The sequence below is a fragment of the Zea mays genome, chromosome 10, assembly GCF_902167145.1.
Source record: "Zea mays cultivar B73 chromosome 10, Zm-B73-REFERENCE-NAM-5.0, whole genome shotgun sequence".
NCBI classification, from domain to species: Eukaryota; Viridiplantae; Streptophyta; class Magnoliopsida; order Poales; family Poaceae; genus Zea; species Zea mays.
Genome location: NC_050105.1, coordinates 130456693 through 130476274, shown reverse-complemented (window position 1 = coordinate 130476274; position 19582 = coordinate 130456693). Strand labels below are relative to the sequence as shown.

Sequence of the window (19582 nt, the reverse complement as noted above, 5' to 3'; positions counted from 1 at the left end):
AAACTCCTCTCCAATAGTTCTCTAAATGAACTTCATAAATTTAGCTACTCCTCCTCTAACCTTATTTTCCCTCTACATTTAGCAACCATTCACCAACTCCCTAAACAAAAAAACTGACAACAATTTTTGTATTTCACTGTGTGGTAAAAATATATTAACAGAGCCCACGCATCAGACACCGATAGTCAGCTAGAGATTAAATAATTGCCAATACAATAGTTGTACGTGCACATGTTGAAAATAAATAAATAATCAATTGCATCTGTAAATCAAAAGGTCAACACAACTTACCAAGTTAAATATATCATCCATGATGGTTCCACTTAAACAGGTGACATGTTAAATTTTGACATATTTAGAAAATAATATAGAGAGACTGTTGGAGGAGATGGGTTTTTTCTTTATTATTTAAGAACTTGCTAAATCTAAAATTTAGGTAGTATAATTATATATAACTATTGGAGTTGCTCTTAGCTCGTCATCGTCGTTCTTGCGATATACTACTATCTTCTTTTACGGAAATACCATGTAGGAAAAAAGTGAGGAAAACGATGCGAATTTACAGAATTTTAAACAGTATCTGAATCTTTGGTTGCAGCTTGCAGTGCTGATACTGCTACTCATACAGTTCATGGGCAGTAGTAGTACTAAATACACATGGGATCGACACAGATCAACGTTTTCGTTTACGTCGTGATGGGTGGGGTCGGTCCATTGCTTCGAGGGAAGAGCCGCACCGGTGGGTCAGTCCCGGCGCGCCGGCTCGTGCCTGGTGGAGACGGAGACGGCGGTGGACATCACGAGCATGTGGCTCAGCGTCGCAACCCACCGCTTGTAGACGCCGTAGTCGTCCGTGCGGAGCTCCACCTTGCCCTTGTTCGTGGAGACCTCCACTGGGTATGTCGCGCCCTCGTGGGGGCTCGGCTTCTCCGGGGAGCACGGCTGCACGTCGTGGATCACGCCTGCGGGTGCGTCAGCAGGTGTCTGGTCAGTTCAATTAGCCCGAGGAAGAAAACAAACAAGAGGAGACAGGGAACGAGACGATTTGCTGCTTCATTACTTTCTTTTGCGTGGGAGAAGGCCATGACGAGGTTCGTCTTCTTGATCCGCAGCACGATCTCGCCGCGCTTGTTCGACGCCGCCGACACCGTGTGGAGCTTCCACTTCCCTGCGAAAGCGAGAACTGTTAGTTCAGTTCTCGCATGCAAAGCGACCTGCAGGTTGTAGCTAGCGTCGCCGACAACGCGGCGGCCGGCCGGCACTCACCGTCCGGCATCGCGACGAACATCTCGTCGCCCTTGGCCAGCGCCGCCCTGGACCTCGCGTGGTTGAAGTCGAAGTCGAGGTCGTCCTGAGACAGAGCCGGCCCCGCGTGCTCCGCCCTCTCGTTCTGGCCGTGCCCGCCGCTGCCGCTGCGCCGTCCTCTCAGCGTCGCAGCGCCACGCAGTGCTGTCAACCGGACATCGCAAATAAGCGTTTTGGGAGACACCGTGTCAAGCCAGGGGACACGACAACGAGTTGCGAACGACAGACACATACAGGTGGCGGCGGCCGCGGTGAGCGTGATGACGCTGCTGTCGTCCGTGGAGGCCCTGGCGGCGTCGACGGCCGCCGCGACCTGGTCGCGCGAGGCGCCCGCGGCCTCGGCCACCCTGGCGCACTGCGCCGCGACCAGGGCGGCCGCGGACGCCAGCGCCGTCTCCCTCATCCCGGGCGCGCGGCGCGGCGCGGCGTTCTCGGCGGCGATGGCGGCGAGCGCGGCCGCCACGCCGGCCACGGACACGGCGGCGTGGACCTCGGCCCGCTGCAGGCGCGCCTCCTCCTTGCGCTTCTGCTTCCGCTCCTTGACCCACTTCTTGAGCGAGATCCCGTTCCACGCCGTCATCTTGCGCGGGAGCTGCACGCCAAGTTCAGAATTTTTTTTGAGGCCCGACCTGGCAAGTCTAGCCAGCGCAAAAATAGCAGCAAGAATATCTCACGATTTCCCTTGATCCCAATTCAAGCGTATCCCCTGTTTAATGTTTCTTAATAAGGATTTCAAAAGAGGAGATTGCAAACGAGATACGGGCAGACAGCTGATGCTGATCGTAGCAAGCAACTCAAATCGTTATCTTTCATACAATATGCTAATCAAAACGCGCGTGACAGATTGGACGGTTCATATCCAGCGGAACCAGAAGTAGGAACCACTAACAAAATCAACTGAGGAGGTGCTTGGTTTCTAGGAATTAATCTTTAGTCTCTATATTTTAGTCACTAAATTGTCAATCACAGGGACTAAAAGAGTGATTATCTCTATTTTAGTTGTTATGTTTGGCAATTTAGGGACTACAAATTACTCTCTACAAACCAAACACCCGGACATGAACAAGTTCCATGATCATATAAATTCTTGAATAACTCAAGATGGTCTGAATGATTTAGATTAGAGCATGTAAATCATTCCTCTCTCTCTCTCTCTCTCTCTCTCTCTCTCTCTCTCTTTTAAAAAACAGAGAGCATGCAAATCATCAGTGGGCAACTCAAAAAAATTGCAGCACGTTTGTCAAGAAATCATGCATGTTATGTAATTTCAGAGATAAACAGAAGAAACTGGCTCCTTTCACTCACCCATTTCTTCTTGAGGCAGAGATCATAGTCCAGTTCGGGATGAATTGCCTTCTGCAGCCATATCCACGACTGAAAAAGGAAGAGCGCTAGTGAAGGAAAAGCTTTCGTCAAGGCCTACAACGAATTTGCGCAAGAACAACCTATTGCACAAACTGTGTACCTTCAGATCGTCATATTTCCACTGGGCCGTGCTGAAGCTGCTGTTGTCAACCACCAAGCTACGGTCGCTCTTCTGGAAAAGCATCAGGATAGAGATAGATTTGTACGCGTCTCAAATTTCATCTCCAAGCGAAATACGAACATGCTACTACCAACTGCTGCAGTACTGAATCTGCACTTACTGCCAACACGTCGTTCCTGTCGTTGCCAAGCGCCATGACCGGATGCTCCACCAGGGCCATCGAGCACTCCTTGTGTCCTCCTGTGTCAAGAACTTGGATAGCCGAGCTGCACCACGCGCTCGACAGCAGGTCCGTCGAGTCTGGAGGCGGCCCTTCATATGCGATCAGGCCTCTTTCTGGCTCCATGGCTACACGGCAGGGCAGAAGCCAAGCTGGTTCCCTTGGAAGCAGCTCAGGAAAGCGAAGGGTCAGGGATTTTATGCTGGATGAGTGGATGTCACTCTTGGTAGCTGTGCAGGTGCAGACCCTCTCCTGTCTTTCTGATGCACAGCCTGCAGCCGCAGAGAATGTCTCAGTAGGAGCACCAGATCCTTGGTCGAATCACTAGGATAGCTCCAGCCACCGGAGCCAACTTCTTCTAGCTGTAAAAACCTGGAACAGCACATGTGTCAGTGAGAAAAAAAACCTACAAGTACCAAATAAACAAGCATATTAGTAGCTTTTTGGTGGGAGGCAGGGGAGAGGAGTGGAGTAGATCATGAGCTTCAAGTGATGCTTTAGGCGCACACAAAGAAGATGGAATCGAAATGGGGGACCTGGTAGCCTTTTTTACAGTAGAAAATTGGCAGCATGATAACTGTCCTAGAATCTGATGTGTTTGAGCACACAGCACACACTTTTCGGTGCTAGATGTTTTATATATTGCTGCCACCAAGAAACACTGCTGCAAAGAGGAGATGCTTAGCGTTTCGATGCAATGATCCAATGCATTTTATTGTAAAATCAAATCGAGTGAAAAGGCGACGAGAACATGAGGTGTTGGCCTGCCACTTGTGCAATAGGAAAAAAGAAGTCAGAAAAGGCAGGAGGATGAGGGTGTCATGCATACGATACGATGTTTCGGAGCTTTCGGGCATCATTGCTATGCGTGCGATACTGCAGTGCCGGAGTATAGGCGTATATATACCTCACGGGTTTAATCTTTTCCTTAAATTAATACTACTCATGATCTGGTGCAGTCGTGCTGTAGTAGGCTGTGGCAAACTGCAGCAGAAGCACAAAACGATGACGCTGAGGCGCTTTCAGGCTCACATCAGTCGCTGCCCACTGTCCAGAACAAAGAAAGCTAGAAGCAAATCAACATGCTGTACAGCATTTAAGTCCAGAGATCAAAAACATGGTGGCAAATTAAAGCATGTATGGTTATGCCTTTCAGGATTCTCCAGTTCCTAAGTATCACTGAAGTATGGCATCGCTAGTAGTAACAGAACAGAATGCTCCAGAAACCACCACAGTAGCAGCTTGTCTCATATGCAGTAATCGGCTCTGGTGTAGAGCAGTAAGAATTTCATTAGCTGGTGAATTATTGGTCTTCAGTCCATTTGGAAGTGGATTAGTGTTTTTAGATGATCCAAAGCAGCTGCTGTTGCTGTGTGTGTGTGTGGAACAATGGTTGAGCGACTCCAATCCCAACAGTGCTTCTTCTAGTCAATATAGAGGGTGCCATAGTAATCGGTTTGCCAGTTGGTGTCATATCAAAACCTGGATAAAAAATGGCTTTATTGCTAGTTTCTGTACAAGGGTTAGGTAAATATTTCCCATCCGCTGCTGCATAAAGAGCATTCCAACTGAAGCTTCTTAACCATTATTTATTCTAATCCCATGTGTAGGTCTCCAACCCTGTCTGCTAATCATTAACCTTTTGGAAAATTTTGCTAGATAGAAATATATATATGTTATATTTATCACGGCTTCTTTTTATCAAGGATAGGATAATAGTCTGGTCGCTGCTCTGTACAGCTCCTTTTGGATGTAAAGTGGGGGGCTCCGGATTCTTGAAGGCCCTCACAGGGAATTTTCAGGGCAAGCTGAAATTATGTTAATTTGTCGGCATGCCGTTCTTGTCACTGTTTTTTTTTTTTTGGCTAGTAGCTTTTGCGAAACGAAAATAGAATGGCAATTCCTTCGGCACTATGGTTGCTGGAGATATTCTTTCACTAGGCACTCTAATAAATATTCAAGGACCCCTTAGCAGCTCAGTTAAAAGTTTATATTTAAGTCTCAAGGTAATTAAGGTAACCATTACTGGAATGGGATGAGGAACAAATTCCTAATATACCTTGTAACTGTTCACAATCACAGCAATAAGATGGACTGAGCTAGGTCAATGAGGTACTGAACCAGTATATCGTTTGTTTTCTTTGATGGAACCAAAGGATCGTTCTAATGGGTAGCAATGCAGTTGGCTTCTCTTACCGGGCATCAACTTGATGCCCGGATCGTTGCAGGCCTTCGGTTTTAGCCGGACATCTTCTTGATGTCCTTTGTCAGGTCCAATTGGTCGCGAGGCATGTCCTCTTGTTTCAGGCGTTACTATGGTATAGGAGAAAGTGGCATGCAGTCGTGATGATTACCCGGCTTCAATATATGTAGTGACTGCTGTGATAACCGGACAGATGAAAACCAATCCGGCGTCAGAACGAAGGCAAAGTTCAACTCGTTTACGTAGAATAACAGATCAGAAATATATACTCTGACTAGGTGTTGAGCACCAATTTGAGCGCGAGGACGGTCCGCGCCTGTGGGCTGGACGGTCCGCGCGTGCGCAGAACAGATTAGGGTTCCGAGTTTTGTGCTACGGTTGTTAGCTAAAATCATGGGATAAGCTCGGAAATTAGTTTGTAAAGGGTCCAGCCCCCTCCTCTATAAATAGAGAGGTATACGGCCGATTTGTAATCAACAATCGAATCAATACAACTTCTATTTGCATTTTATCCTAGGAGTAGTTCTAGTCTAGTTTAGTTTTAGCCTCTCAATCCCCAAATTCTTCGCCTCTCTTCGACTCTACGCCGATTGGAGGAGTCTAGGTCGGCCGGCCCGAGCCTAGACAACCCCTAGGATCTCTCCTCCCCGACGGGGTCCCTCCCGGGAGCGAGATCCAGGCCGCCGTCGGCGACTTCCGCCGCCCCTGCGCACGCGCGGACCGTCCGGCTTCAGGGCGTGGACCGTCCGGCCGTCAGGCAGAGGACCCAAGCTCCTGCACCAGGTCGCGGACCGTCCGGTCCCAGGCCGCGGACCGTCCGCGCCTGACCAGAGAGCACCGCCGCCTCGCGCCAGGTCGCGGACCGTCCGGCTCCGTGCCGCGGACCGTCCGCGCCTGACCAGAGAGCACCGCCACCGGTTCTTCTTGAGTATTTGGCGCTCCGAAAAAGCGTCAACATACTTTTTGGCGACTCCGCTGGGGACAGCACATATAGACCTATCAAATCGGCCCTCAATGGCTGGTTCAAAGGATAGCTCTGAGGTTTCCACCAGCAATATCATCACACCGACATGGGAAGCCTTGCCGGCTGAAGAACAGCTCCTGTTCGAGGAGCGCCAGGAGCAGCTGATCCAAGAAGCAAAGGCAAAATTCCTGGCTGACTTCAAAGTGGACAGGAACAACAAAGTCGTTCGGCAACGGGCGACAGATCTGGCTCCGCTCCGACCTACTACGATTACCCCAGATGTAAGTAGCACCAACGAACTCCAATCTCTTAAAGCTTACATAGACGAACAGCGAGAACAGATGCAAAATATCATAGGGGTTATGCAAAACGATTGTAGGAGACTAGTACGTGCATTTGATAAATCTAGTATAGCAAATTTTCCTTCACACGAGTTTGAATTAGGAGATAATACACGTAATACATCGGTTAGAGGTTGTCACGACCAGTCACAACCCCCTTATGGACATCGGTTAGAGGTTAGAGTTTGAACATTTCTTCTCTGGTGATTATGAGCTAGATTTAGTAGACTTAGTGACCCTACGACAAGAAAAGGATGAATCGGTTAGTGATTATATCCGGAGATTCCAGGATACGAGAAACCGATGCTTTCAAATTCACTTAACAGAAAAACAACTGGCGGGAATAGCCTTTGATGGATTGCGCTATTATTTAAAAGAGAGATTAGAAGGCATCCAGTTCTTTACTCTAGCACAATTACATCAGAGAGCTTCGGCTTGTGAAAGCCGAAGCAAAGAACTAGTCAGAACGGTTCATCATAATGTCCCTATAGTAGAACACAATCAAAGTAGTTCGGACGATGAACCAAAGAAAGTTTACACTGCCGAAATAGTTTGGCCCGAGCAGGCCAAATCTTCGGCTTGCTCCTCCTTGCAGTCAGTTCAAAAGGAACGACAGGAGGAGGTTAAGTTTACATTTAATGTCGGCAAATGTGATAAGATATTCGATGAATTACTAAAAAATGGTAACATTAAAATTGATTACATCGTTCCACCTGCCGACAAACTAAAGCGTCGCGCATACTGCAAGTGGCACAACTCATTTTCCCATGCCACTAATGATTGTAATGTGTTCCGACGACAAATTCAATCGACCATTAACGAGAGGCGATTGAAATTTCAGGAGGACACAGAGCCCTTCCCAATGAATGTGATCGACTTTAATGGCAAAAAGGTCCTAATTCGGCCCAACACAGCCGATAAGGGCAAAGACAAAGAAGTCATCATCGGCAACGCACGGGAGGCCGATGGAAACAACAAAATTTTTTGCAGGAAAGTGATGGCCGAGAAGACTCCTGATGGAGGGGAGACACTGAAGGTAACCATCACAAACTCCAGCGCTGGGGGCAAGCACAAACAAGGGGATATGCGCGAGAACCCATACTACGCATCGCGGACGGTCCGGTGTCTAGGCGCGGACGGTCCGATGTCTAGGCGCGGACGGTCCGTAACATCACCGGACGGTCCGAAGCGTTCCGGCGGACGGTCCGGCAACGTCGAAGAGCCGCGGCGACCACGTACCTTCAAACCACGACGACCAGAAATAGGTACGTGGAAAACTAACACGTTCAAGGCAACTGGTCGGTTGGTAAAATCTAGCCCGACCTTTGATCAATTATTGTCTAAATATATGAAAAAGAAGGTTGGCTCCAGCGACCGGCCACCAAAGGGACCTCGCTTACCCACCCAGGTGCGACGGCAGGTTAGGCCGATTGGACCACCACACCAATCGGAAAGGACGGGAGGTCATAATATTCAATTAAGACCTAACATACCTGCATGGACACCTCCACCACCATATCTACCTATGCCATATTCATACACATACATACCTCCACCATACGTCCCAAATCAAATGTGGGGCATGCCACCATACCCACTTAGGATGCCACAGTACCCCGCTTGGGGGGCACCCCAAACATCTGTATTATTCAATAGGTTGACACCTCCAGTACAAGACCGATTGAGAGCCCCTCAATCTGGTCCACAAGCACAGGCCCAGCAAGATTGCCGAACAATTCGGCCCCAAAGGCTGACTAATCCGGCAGGAGGGCATACAGCTACAACCTCCAACAGTACGAAAAAGGGAGACGTCATTAAAATAGGAACGACAGATGTCGTCGTACAACAAAATAACGAAGGGCCAATGATTTTTGGTGAATCGGCCAACACAAACAAAAAAGAAAGTACGACTGTTAATAAAATAGCCGATCCAAAATACTCCATGCCCCGATGGTGCCCATCGGGATTGACACGATCGCAAAAGCGAAAATTACAGCGCCTTAGAGCAAAGGAGAATCAGGAGAAGGAGGCGGAAAAAATATTCAATTACACACATCTGCAGTATCCGCCACCACAAAAGAGATGGAGACCAAAGGTCGTTGAGGAAAATCAAACGGCCATAAAGACAGAAAATAAAACAACAACTGTACAGCTCTTTGCAGGTATAGCAGACAGTCCGGCTATAAAGACCGTACAGGGCGCGGACCGTCCAACCCCTGAGGCCGACTCATCCGCAATAAACCATGACACCTGCAACGACGTGCCGACACCCATGGAGGAAGATGACCTGCAAGGAGAAGACCTGATCGACTACGAAGCTACGCCAGAACACTTGGAAAATTAGGAAAAGCTAGGTGACAGATTGGTCAGGATCAGTATGATGCTCGACGGTGTTGGGACCGACAGTTCGATCAAAGCTAAAGGGGTCACGTCCGAGACCAAGACCACTGCGTACCATCCTAGTAAGTGGCAAGATGCCTAAGAAAACCGATGTGATAACATCGAGTTAGTTGCTTTTGGTTCGCTCAGCTCCACCAAAAGGCAGGGGGGCATATGTTGAGCACCAATTTGAGCGCGCGGACGGTCCGCGCCTGTGGGCCGGACGGTCCGCGCGTGCGCAGAACAGATTAGGGTTCCGAGTTTTGTGCTACGGTTGTTAGCTAAAATCATGGGATAAGCTCGGAAATTAGTTTGTAAAGGGTCCAGCCCCCTCCTCTATAAATAGAGAGGTATACGGCCGATTTGTAATCAACAATCGAATCAATACAACTTCTATTTGCATTTTATCCTAGGAGTAGTTCTAGTCTAGTTTAGTTTTAGCCTATCAATCCCCAAATTCTTCGCCTCTCTTCGACTCTACGCCGATTGGAGGAGTCTAGGTCGGCCGACCCGAGCCTAGACAACCCCTAGGATCTCTCCTCCCCGACGGGGTCCCTCCCGGGAGCGAGATCCAGGCCGCCGTCGGCGACTTCCGCCGCCCCTGCGCACGCGCGGACCGTCCGGCTTCAGGGCGCGGACCGTCCGGCCGTCAGGCAGAGGACCCAAGCTCCTGCACCAGGTCGCGGACCGTCCGGTCCCAGGCCGCGGACCGTCCGCGCCTGACCAGAGAGCACCGCCGCCTCGCACCAGGTCGCGGACCGTCCGGCTCCGTGCCGCGGACCGTCCGCGCCTGACCAGAGAGCACCGCCACCGGTTCTTCTTGAGTATTTGGCGCTCCGAAAAAGCGTCAACACTAGGTCATTAGACTTTACGATATGGACCGAGTGTTTCACCAAAAACAGAACATGAAAAAGTATCGACAGTAGCACAATATATGCAAGGGTTAGTTTTGACAAATCATTACCCTTGTGGATTATAGAGGAATTGAAGACCATTTCCCTACAATCCACATGGGGAATGAATGTACCTATCAAGATCTAGTAATATCTTTTTTAACACACTGATATGTAGTTTTTGTGCGTATTTGGAAAAAAATAAAGAACTCTATAGGATCTTAGCCCGTAACCCTAACCACTAGAACAGATGAAACTTAGATGCATATCTAGAAAGGTAGAAGTCCGGCAATGAACGTCAAAGACAGTGTCCGTGCTGGCAGCGGCCTTCGCCTCACTGGTCATGTAATGAGTAGATCATGTTACATTAGGTATGTAGGGGGTTAACTTACGGTAATTTATGAGGTGTAAAGTGGACTGTTGGCGCTGATTTGGTCGCCAAACACTGATGTGCTCTCTGCGGAGGCGAGAACGGTCTACGACCTGGGTGCAGAAGCACTCTGCGTACAACCGGATGATCCTTGCCTGTGACTTAGACGGTCCATGATGGCGTAGAGAGTCATCTTCTTCGCAGCAGACCTAGGTCTCGCTTCCCGGAAGAGACTCCGTTGGGGAGGAGAGATCCTATGGTGTGTCTTAGCGTCGGCAGGCCACCAAAGAGTCCAAGACGCCTCTAGTCGACGTAGAGCCGAAAAGAGGTGAAGATTTGAGGTGCAGGAAGGCTAAACTAGGGCTACTCCTAATGCATAAGATAAAAACGATAAGTAGAATTGATTGTATCGATTGTGGGGGTTCAATCGGCTGTAACCCTTCATCTATATAAAGGGAGGAGGTCTGGACCTGTTACAAGTTGGTTCCCGAGTTAATCCCGCAGGTTTTGCTAACAAATACCACTAGAAATCCGGAACTCTAACTGATTCTACGTACGCGCGGACCGTCCGCGCCGCCACTACTACGGACCGTGCAGACCACGGACCGTTGGACCAACAGGGCCGGATCGTCTGCCTACCCATTTTGGGGCTCAACAGGGACATAACTAAGATGATTGTTACGCCCCAGATGAAAGCGTTAGAGGTCCGCATGGGTCTTCTGATCTAGTACGAATGAGGTCAAGCCAACATTCTCCCCTTTGATCTCATGCTTACTCGCTTATATTTAAAACGTAGTTCCTTAATTGCTTAATATCTTAGCTTACAATCTCTACTCCTTAATAGGTTAGCACAGTAAAACTTAAGTGTCATGACAATCAGGTATGGTCAGCTGATTATTTGTAACTAAGAGTTTTTGGTTGTACTGTTTATACTCACATTGATAATGGTAAAATTGCAGCCTAAAACTATCAAGTGCATATTTCTTGGCTATCAACCTGACGTTAAAAGTTGTAAATTCCGAAATCCCCAAACATGGAAACTTGTGTTTAGTATAAATGTTATGTTTAATGAATCTGCTATGCTTCCTGACAACTTACTTATTGATGCTTCTATTAAAAGAGAGAAAATAATTGTTTAGGTGAAGCACTTAGTTGATGCACATAATGTTTTTGTTCAATATGCATTTATGAAAGGACCTTGATGTCACCTAGAAGAAGTGGTGAATAGGCATATTTAGAATAAAACACAAACTTGTTGTTATAAACTAGCATGACATTACCACTTGGTGTGTGGCACTACTGTTTAGTGGCACTACCGCTCGATGTAGAGTGCTTAACAATAGCTACATCTTCAAACAGTACTTGGAGATGTGCTTAGTGACGTCTAATGGCAATTCCACTAAGCACCTTCACTCACAAATATACAGAACCAAGTAGATTGATTAGAAATCTAGTGATGCAATTAACATAAGAGACATGTGTGGGAGATAGATATCCTATGGGTCCTCGCAGTGTGGGCTAGGTTCATGGGCCATTAAAGGGCCTGAGTAAGCCAGTCAATTAAGCCCCGCAGGCTGGCCGACTAACGCTGACCCAGGGACCGCATGTTGGTCACAACTAGAGGTGTACATTTGGGCCGGGCCTAATGGACGAGCACGAAGCACGAAAAAAAGCCCGGCCCAAGCACGACACGGCACGAAATTAATTCGGGTTGGGCCGGCCCGACCCGTTGCATCGGGCCGTGCTTGGGCCGACGCCGAGGCCCACGGGCGGGCACGAGCCCGGCCCGTTTAATCAGACCCGAATTGGCCCGTTTACTGGCACGAAAAGGCCCGAAATTCATAGCAGCCCACTCCTGTACTCAGTCCTGTGTGTCCACGGGCCGCCGAGCGCGAGCGTTTTATCCTGAAACAGTGAAACCCTACGTCCCTACCTGGCCGCCGTTTTTCTCCCATGTCCCGATCCGCTGCCGCCGATCCCGATTCCCGACTGGAGACTCCCATCCGGGCATCATCCGGCCGCCGTCTCAGGCTCTCAGCCTCCAAGGCGGCCAGCTCCAGCACTCCGGCAGCTCCCTGCAGCCGAGCGCGAGTGTCCCTGCGGCGGTGCGGCCCTGCGCCCTGCGTCCGACGGTCCGAGCGCGAGCGTCCCTGCGGGTGCGGTCCAGCTCCAGCGCGAGCGTCCCTGCGGCCGAGCGCGAGCGCCAGCGTCCTCCCTGCGGCCGAGCGCGACCGGAGCCGCGACCGCCTCTGCGCCCTGTGTGGTTGCGTCCCTGCGCCCTGCGGCCGAGCGCGACCGGAGCCGTGGCCGCCCCTGCCCCCACGAGCTCCAACACTCCGGCAAGGCGGCAACCGTGGCGCCACCTCCACGGCCACCCGGCCCACCGACCGCCGCGGGGACGGCCGGAGCAGCCCCCTGCTCCTCCCCGACCTCCAGGATAGGGAGTTTCCCTTCCTCCCCGACCACCTTTGCGTCCGTGTGTTCCTCCTGCTGCTGCTACCGACGGCCAACTCGAGTCGGCCACCATTTCTATGGATGGGAACTCGAATCGAATCGACAATAACAGCAGCCAATCATTTGCCATTGCCGATCCTCTGACTTTGAGTTCCACTGGTCGCGAGATTGCTTTGGATGCAGATACAGGTACAGGTACAGCTGCGACGCCGTCGACAGCGACAGCGAGTACCACAAGCACGAATACTATATGCCACAAGCGCGGTCGCAAGAGCACTTCCGATGTATGGAATGATTTCGAGCAATTGTTCAAGGACATAAATGGTAAGAAGGTTAGGTATGCCGCCAAATGCCTTTACTGCAAGTCTCAACTTACTACTTCTTCAACTGCTGGTACTGGTCATTTGAAACGACATCGTAGTACTTGTGCATCTAAAGCTCAACGTGCTGCTAAGACTCAATCTTTAATTCAGTTTAATGCTGATGGTTCTGTTCGTTCATGGGACTATAATCCTGATATTGCTCGTACTGAGTTGTGTCGATTGATATGTACTTTAGATCTTCCTCTAGGTATTGGTTCCACTGCTGCATTTGAACGTTACATAAAACATGCTCATAATCCTAGGTTTACTGTTGTTTGTAGACAAACAACCACTAGAGATTTTGTAAAGTTTTATAATCAAAGTCGTACTTCACTAATAAATGTATTGAAGTCTAGTGTTTCATGTGTTGCTCTTACTTCTGATATTTGGTCTGGAAATGCTAAGGAAGATTATATTAGTGTGGTTGCTCATTATGTTAATGCTGATTGGGTTTTGGAAAAGAGGGTAATTGGTATGAGATTGATTGATGTTTCACATAATGGGGCTAATATTGCAGATCGTGTTAAAACTGTTATTGCTGATTTTGGATTGACTGATAAGGTATTTTCCATCACTTTGGACAATGCATCAGCTAATACAAATGTCATGAACATACTTAGTCCTCAATTTTCTGGATATGTTGGCTCTCTTTTCTTGCATCAAAGATGTGCATGCCATATTATTAACCTTATTGTTAAATCTGGACTCAAACGATTAAAACCTTATGTTGAGGATTTTAGAACTGCTGTGTCTTTTTTGAATTCTTCCAATCAACGCATTGCTTCATATAAAAGTTATTGTATTGCAATGGGTGTTAGGCCTCGAAAGTTTGGTTTGGATATGGACGTGAGATGGAATTCGACTTATCTAATGTTGAAACACCTAATCCCATACAAGAGCACGTTCTCTGTTTTTATCCAAACACACTACCAGCAGCATATGACACAACCTTTGCTCACAGAGACACATTGGGAAGTTGGTGAGAAAATTCTTACCTTTCTTGAACTGTTTTATGACTGTACTGTTGCTCTATCTGGTGTTTACTATCCAACATCTCCTACGATGCTACACCATATCATTGAGATTGCTGAACATTTGAATAACTTTGAGAATGACATTATGTTAAGAGACACTGTAGTTCCAATGAAATCTAAATTTCTCAAATATTGGAAAAGCATTCCTATTTTGTATTCCTTTGCATTTGTGTTGGATCCTAGAGCCAAGATAAGAGGTTTCAGTAATGCTCTTCAAGTTCTGTCTAGATATGTTACTACTGATTACTCTGATTACTTCAATGTCATTAGATCTGAATTGACTAACATGTTTTCCAAGTATGAGATAAAGTTTGGTGCAACAAAATTGCGGAGACCAACCCACACCACAAGTACTAGCAGGAAGAAAACAGCTTGGGGCAAAATTTATGCATCACCTGAGGTAAGTGAGGTAAGTGATGATGTTTCGAGTTCATCATTTGGCTCCCAAGTTTCTGATTGGCAATGTACTTAGATAGTGACCCAATCACTGTCTTTGATGATGGATTTGATATTCTAAGTTGGTGGCATGAGCATAAATCTAATTACCCTATCCTGTCTCTTTTGGCTAAGGATGTTTTAACTGTTCCTGTTTCAACTATCAGTTCCGAGTCTGTTTTTAGTCTTGCTGGCAGGTTGATTGAGGAGAGAAGACGGTCTCTAACAAGTGAAATGGTGGAGATTTTGACTTGCTTAAAGGATTGGCAGCTAGGAGAGAGTCGGGAGCAGCACAACATTGCAAACAACGACATGGAAGAACACTACAAGAATATGTACTTGGATGAAGAACGCGAAGCTGGCGTTGGTCGTAGTTAGATGTTTCTTGTGATGTAATTTTACTTTTGTTCTGTACTTGGACAATGAACTTTGAACTTATGAACTATTGAACTGCATCTAGAGCTGGCTGCACTCTTTTTCCCTTCTGACCAAAAGGTTTTTTAATGAGGCAGCCATTGCACAGCTCTAATAATATTAAGTTTGTTTTGGTCAAAAATTGTTTGTCTTCTATTTTGTTGGTTTGCTGATCATATTTGATTGTATGTTTGAATGTTTCCAATTTTAAGCTTTAGTGTATTTCGGGCTCAATTATGTATTCTAGGCTCGATTTTGTATTTCGGACCCAGATGTGTATTTCGGGCCTAAATGTGCATTTCGGGCCGCCCATTTAAAGCACGACACGTTTAGTGAAATATGGGCCGGGCCGTGGGCCGAGGGGCCGGCACGGTACGGCCCGAAATTAATATTGGGTCGGGCCGGCCCGAAATTAAACGTGTCGGGCCTTTTCGGGTTTGGGCCGTGCCGGGCGGCCCGAATGTACACCTATAGTCACAACGAGGCCAAGGATTTTATAGCGGGATGTTGGGATTAGTGGGATAACTTTGGCTCTCATGAGATAAAGTTTAGCATCATTATCTCTTTGTTTCTTAGGCGAGATGCGGAGAGAGGAAAAAACTTACGTGCTTTAAAGACGTAACAATGATAGAAACTTGTGCTTTAAAAGAGTAAGAGATAAAAGTATGCATATTAGAAGTTCCTAGTGATGATAGTAATATACATAGGAATTAGATATGAGGAGAAACACAGAGCGCACTTGCGCTTGGCTCTCATCAGGGATTTCAAAATCGATTGAAAATCGATCCGGTTTTTCGTTTCGGACTGGGAACGGTTTTCTAGCCGTTTTTAAATACGTCTAAAACTCAAAAAAAAAGTAAAAAATATGAGAATAAAGAAAAATATGATAAAAAACTGCATGTTTTTCTGAGTAATCTTATACGTCCCATACATAATTTTCATTTTATAAAAAATCATTATTTTAGGTAAAAACAATGAATTTTGCCGAAAAACACAATGTTGCGACCGGTTTTCACAGTTTCTCAACGATTTTTTTTAATTTTTCAACCGGTTTACAAATTCAGATCTAATTTCCTTGAGAAAAACAAAATTTATCCAGAAACACCTAAAACCTCCAGGAAAACACGGTTTCTCGGCCAAGAAAAAGATTTTTGTTTTTTTAACTTGTTTAGGTGTCAAGTCGGTCTCTAAATTCTCAAATTAGATCCCTCAAAATTGTTCCGGTGTCATTTTAGTCCAATCATATGGCACGGCCTTACCACATGGCCGCCTCCTCGTTCTCGCCACGTCTTGCTCCGACGATGACATGTTACGTGGACGGCACGGTAGGAAGGCCACGTTAGCTAACTAAATCTTGTTCACAACCGATTAAACTAAAATAACATTGGAACAAAGTTTATGAACCTAATCGACTGTTTTGAGAGTTTAGGGATCGTCTTGACATAGCTGCACAAGTGTAAAGTCCACCAACGCACTTTACTCTTTTTAATTTAAAATGGTCGATAAACCGTATCTGGTGGAGGGTGGAAATCAAACCGGAACGTTTGGTTAACGTCGGCTCCCCACTCGACGAAATTCACAGAATAACACCGGTCTTGCGCGGTGTTCAGAGAATAGCACCGGTACTCTAGCACGAAGCAAGAAAACCTCACGCATCCATGTCCATTTGTCTTGCACTAAAATAAAATACTGAGTTGCCCCTTGTTTTTAGCCCTTTATCCACGAAACATAAAGATAGCCTAACCCAAGAACGAAATAGCCGATCAACCACATAGAAAGAAAGCTATGAATGAAAACGGTCGGCAACATATGCTTATTTGGATATAAGTTTTTTGGTCGATTGCGAATAAATAGAATATAAAATCTGTTGTATAAATTTTTATTTTTATTTTTAATATTGGGCTTATAAAGATTCATGAAAGTAAATCTTAAATTTATCATATATTCTCTCAGATGATAATATATATATAATTTCAAACACGAATTTAGAGATTTATTCACCTTTTTGTTGTAGAGAGCAAATAATGCATAAAATAATTTATACAAAATTTTATTATTTTTGTAATTGGTAGCTTAGCATCACCATCTAAGATGAGATGGCTTAGTATTCCGACATGGAATTGTGTGATATTTTGTGAACCATGTGATATGAAGTAGTTCTTTTGAAATGTTTAAATGTCTAACTTGGTTATAAAAGTATAACATGCAACATGTATGTCATGTGGATCTATCATGCTATATGCAAAAATAGACCTCGTTTCTTTTCCTTTTCCCGTTGTAGTTAGGCTATTTTACCCTTTGTAATCTGCTTTCTGTCTGCTTCTAACTCTGTTATTTTAAAGTTTTAATAAAATTTTCAGTAGGGGCTCGCCCCTCCTGTCTTATAAAAAAAATCATGCTATATGCAATATACTATGCATAGCATTACTAAAATGAAACTCGTATTTGCCTATCTATTTGTGTAGTTTTGTTTGAACTAAAAGGATATAAAGGAGACCTTATAATGCTACAGGACAATTAGGTCCATCTATATATGAAGAAAGCAGTAGAACTCAAAGGAGTGCTATTTTCTAAATCTATTTGGTGAAACTGGTGCTGTTTTATGGAGACATGGATTTTTTGTGCTAGCAATTGTTTGAACACTGTGATAGATCAGTGCTGTTTAATGAATTCCCCCTCCCCGCTCATGTCTAATCATACAGGTAATCAATGGTATACGAGAGTTTTGCATGCAGAGCATGCAGCAAAAATTACAGCCCCAAATCTCGAGGCTAACTAGCTAGTGTACATGTCGGCTTTGCAAGTGCATAGATCAATGAGTGGGCACGACACCGTAGTCCGCGTCGGCTCCCCCGGGGGCCATGAGCGCAGCCACGGCGGCCGCGGCCGAGGAGTAGATCTCCTCGTGCTCCTCCAGCGGCTCCTCGCCGTCCGCCCCAGCCCCGGGCGTGCGCTTGGCGAACCGGCCCTTGATGCGCGGCCGCGTCTCAGCGTAGGCCTTGCGGGACGCGTACCGAATCGTCTTGTCGAACCGCCTGCTCTTGCGCTTCTCCCGGTACCGCATCAGCCGCGCCTCCCGCTCCAGGCCCCTGCAGACCACTGCCACCTCGGGCGCCGCGCCAGCCACCGCGTCGGGCACCACCGCCGCCTCCGACGATGATACCTGCAACAACATCGACCATCTCGTTCTTGTTAGAATGTACGCTGGATACAAATAGGTCGTCATGACTTGAATTGCTGGGACGTGCTGATACGGCGTAGATAGTACTCTCAGATCAGACAATGCTAGCTCACACTGTGGTTCATGGAGTCATCGGAGTAGAAGAGCTTGGCGCCGGCGAGGTCGAGCTCTGGTGGCCCGCCCTGGACGCCGATGGTCTTGATGTCGTCCATGGAACGCGCGAAGTCGAGGTCGAGGTATGGGTCGGAGTCCGCGAAGAACACCTCCGTCGTGGCGCCTTCTTTCTGCCCGTGGTCGGGCTCGGGAAGGAGCCACGACGCAGCCTCGGCCTCGTTGCTCCCGTCGTCGTCGGCCGCTTTGGGCACGGCCGCCGACGAGGCGAAGGGCTTGGGCGCGTCGGCCAGCTCGCCGAAGAAGGGTGCCACGGGAAGGCGCTCGTGGCGGCTCGCGAGCGGGTTCGCCGAGTGGATGTCGGCATCGCAGGAGGCGCAGAGCGCGGCCGCGTCGGCGCGGCACGTGACCGCCGCCGGCGCGTGCTCGCAGACCTCGCAGAGCCACACTCGCGCGTGGCGCGACCCGGCGCCGTGCGCCCGCGCGTCGCACCCGGCGCACAGGAACGCCGCGTCCGCGCGGCAGTAGAGGCGCGCCGCCTCGGCGCCGCATGCGTCGCAGGGCCGCGCGCCGAGGCCCCAGTACGCAGGGGCCCCGCCCGCCGACTTCTCGTCACCCTTCATCGCGCACGGGGCACCGGAGCAAACTCGCTGGGCAGCTAGTAGTGGCTGTCGGGACGAAGCGATTCTCAGCCTAGCTTTCCCACCCCAATCCGGATTTGAGCTGTGGCCATGGGGAGCGGCCCGGGCGGGTCTTCGACGCGAACGAGCGACGTGGAGGAGCGACTGACCACGGAAGTCGCCGTCCCGGCGGGTCCGGGGCCATCGGGTTGCGGGCCCGTGCCGTGCACACAGCTAAACGCTGCGGCCGGACGTCCGTGCGCGCGCGGTGAATCACCCTCGCGCGACAACCCGAGCCTCGCCGATTCAGCAGCGGCGTCGCTCTCTCGCGGTCGCGGCGGAAGGCTGTGACGAGCTCGTCGTTGTCGCTGGAAAAATTTAGGCGGACGTCGTGACATGGCAATTCGGCGCCATTCGCCCTGTAGGGCCCCACCGGCGACAATTGGCACCGAGCCGTTGGTCCTGCGATCTCGCTCTTATCTAAAATGGACGCTCTCCGGCCATACATGATAAAACCTTTTTAGTTGTCTACTAGGTATATGCCCGTGCGTTGCAACGGGGATATTTGTGCATGTATAAGTCTTTATTTAGTGATGCTATCAAGACTCAACTCAACAAAATTAACAAATGTTGAAGTCTTGAGAGCACCTAGAGGGGGGTGAATAGGTGATCCTGTAAAAGTTCAAAACTTAAGCCACAAAAACTTGTTAAGGGTTAGCACAAGTATGGCCAAGTGGCTAGAGAGAACTCAAAACACGATAACCACAAGAAAGTAATCACAGAGTTGACACGGTGGTTATCCCGTGGTTC

The 19582-nt window shown here is 48.1% G+C and overlaps 2 protein-coding genes across 2 annotated transcripts; both read right to left on the bottom strand.

Moving 5' to 3' along the window:
• Positions 1-540: 540 nt before the first annotated feature.
• On the bottom strand, positions 541-3413 carry LOC100502080 (uncharacterized). Its single transcript, NM_001348127.1, has 7 exons — positions 2952-3413; positions 2771-2842; positions 2611-2679; positions 1540-1897; positions 1267-1449; positions 1061-1168; positions 541-962 (listed from the first exon to the last, which is right to left on the bottom strand). Exons 1-7 carry the CDS (start codon positions 3135-3137, stop codon positions 745-747), a joined length of 1194 nt encoding a protein of 397 aa, NP_001335056.1. The 5' UTR covers positions 3138-3413; the 3' UTR covers positions 541-744.
• Positions 3414-17505: 14092 nt separating this feature from the next.
• On the bottom strand, positions 17506-19117 carry LOC103641806 (zinc finger protein CONSTANS-LIKE 3). Its single transcript, XM_008665137.3, has 2 exons — positions 18155-19117; positions 17506-18023 (listed from the first exon to the last, which is right to left on the bottom strand). Exons 1-2 carry the CDS (start codon positions 18773-18775, stop codon positions 17673-17675), a joined length of 972 nt encoding a protein of 323 aa, XP_008663359.1. The 5' UTR covers positions 18776-19117; the 3' UTR covers positions 17506-17672.
• Positions 19118-19582: the final 465 nt, after the last annotated feature.